The sequence below is a fragment of the Bison bison genome, unplaced genomic scaffold (assembly GCF_000754665.1).
Source record: "Bison bison bison isolate TAMUID 2011002044 unplaced genomic scaffold, Bison_UMD1.0 scf7180017864495, whole genome shotgun sequence".
Classification (NCBI taxonomy): Eukaryota; Metazoa; Chordata; class Mammalia; order Artiodactyla; family Bovidae; genus Bison; species Bison bison.
The window spans coordinates 12,669,865-12,671,048 of record NW_011495054.1 but is presented as its reverse complement, the minus strand read 5'-3'; the positions used below and the strand labels follow the sequence as shown (position 1 = coordinate 12,671,048).

At 68.2% G+C, this 1,184-nt stretch overlaps 1 protein-coding gene across 1 annotated transcript in view; it reads right to left on the bottom strand.

Moving 5' to 3' along the window:
• CCDC157 (coiled-coil domain containing 157) overlaps positions 1 to 1,184 on the bottom strand; it is a 12,937-nt gene that overhangs the window by 3,727 nt on the left and 8,026 nt on the right. The window contains exons 5-6 of the mRNA XM_010828869.1: positions 455 to 770; positions 9 to 80 (exon numbers count right to left, since the gene is read on the bottom strand). Of these exons, the coding sequence (XP_010827171.1) occupies positions 9 to 80; positions 455 to 770 (388 nt within the window). The remainder of the gene's footprint in view (positions 1 to 8; positions 81 to 454; positions 771 to 1,184) is intronic.

Genomic DNA, 1,184 nt, shown 5'->3' with positions numbered 1-1,184 from the left:
TGCTCCCCCCGCCGGCCGCCCCTGCCGCTCGGCCTCCAACCGGTGCTCGGCCTCTGCCTGCAGCTGCTGGGCCTTGCTCTCTGCAGGAAGGAGCGCGTGTAGGAAGGGGCAGGGCGCGGGAGCGCTGGGGACTCCCTGCACGGCCTCTGACTCAGGATGGGACCTGGGACCTGGGACCTGGGGGGGGTACTGTCACAGCACATCTCTGGGCCTCGGTGTTTGTCCTCAGCCACAGAGTGGGGCTCCGAGCCCTGCCCGAAGGTGGGTACTGAAAACAGAAGGCCCTGTCTGGGTGGGAGGTGGCATCACGCAGCGGTGTGGCCGGTCAGTCCCAGCCTCCTCTGTGGTTCCCTTGGCTTTGCCCCCGAAGCCCGGGAGACAGAGATGGGGCGCTGGTGGTCCGGCCACCGAGGGCAGGGCTCGTGGTGCCAGGCTCCATGGCGGGACTCCTCACCCACGGCCTGCGTGGACTCGCGCTGCTGCTTCAGCTCCCCCTCCAGGGTGGCCACCTTCGTCTTGAGGTCACTTGTTTCTGTGGCAGCCGCGAGAGAGAGGCCCTTCAGAGGCTCCCCGGGACTCGGTGGGGGCTTCATGCCTAGTGTGCCCCGTGCCATGGTGGGACACTTGGGAGGGGCTCTGGGGAGGTGCTGGCAGGCCTGGCCCCTCCACCCTGCTTTCTCTTGGGCGGCTGCCATGTGTCTGCACCTCTCTGGCCCTCCGTGTCCTCCCGGGGGGTTGACAGAGTGGCTCAGAAAGGGCGGCAGCTCGTCCTAGCTCCCTCAGGCTTCACGACCTCCCTGGGGACTGGCCTGCTGTGAGGCCCAAGGCCGTGTCTCTTGACGGCTTCTGCGGAGGCCGGAGGGGCGCCTCTGCTGGCTGGGGGTACCAGGAGTTCCCTTCAGTGACCCACAGGAGTGTATGAATCCCCCAGCTCCCTAGCCCCTCTGGTGGGACGACTCCGGTTCTCCAGGAGCTTCTGCGTTCCCCAGCGGGATGGGGATCAGGCTGCCGGCAGGGTAACCGGCCTGGGGAGTGCATCCCTTCCCCTGCCTTCCATACCCTGCGTCTCCAGCCCACTCCCAGCCTAGGTTTCTTCCACACCCTTGTTGCAGGGTCGGCTCCTGGGGGAGCCCACGCTCTGAGGGCGGCAGGGCCCAGCGCTGGGGGCCCGGCCTCGGGGGCTG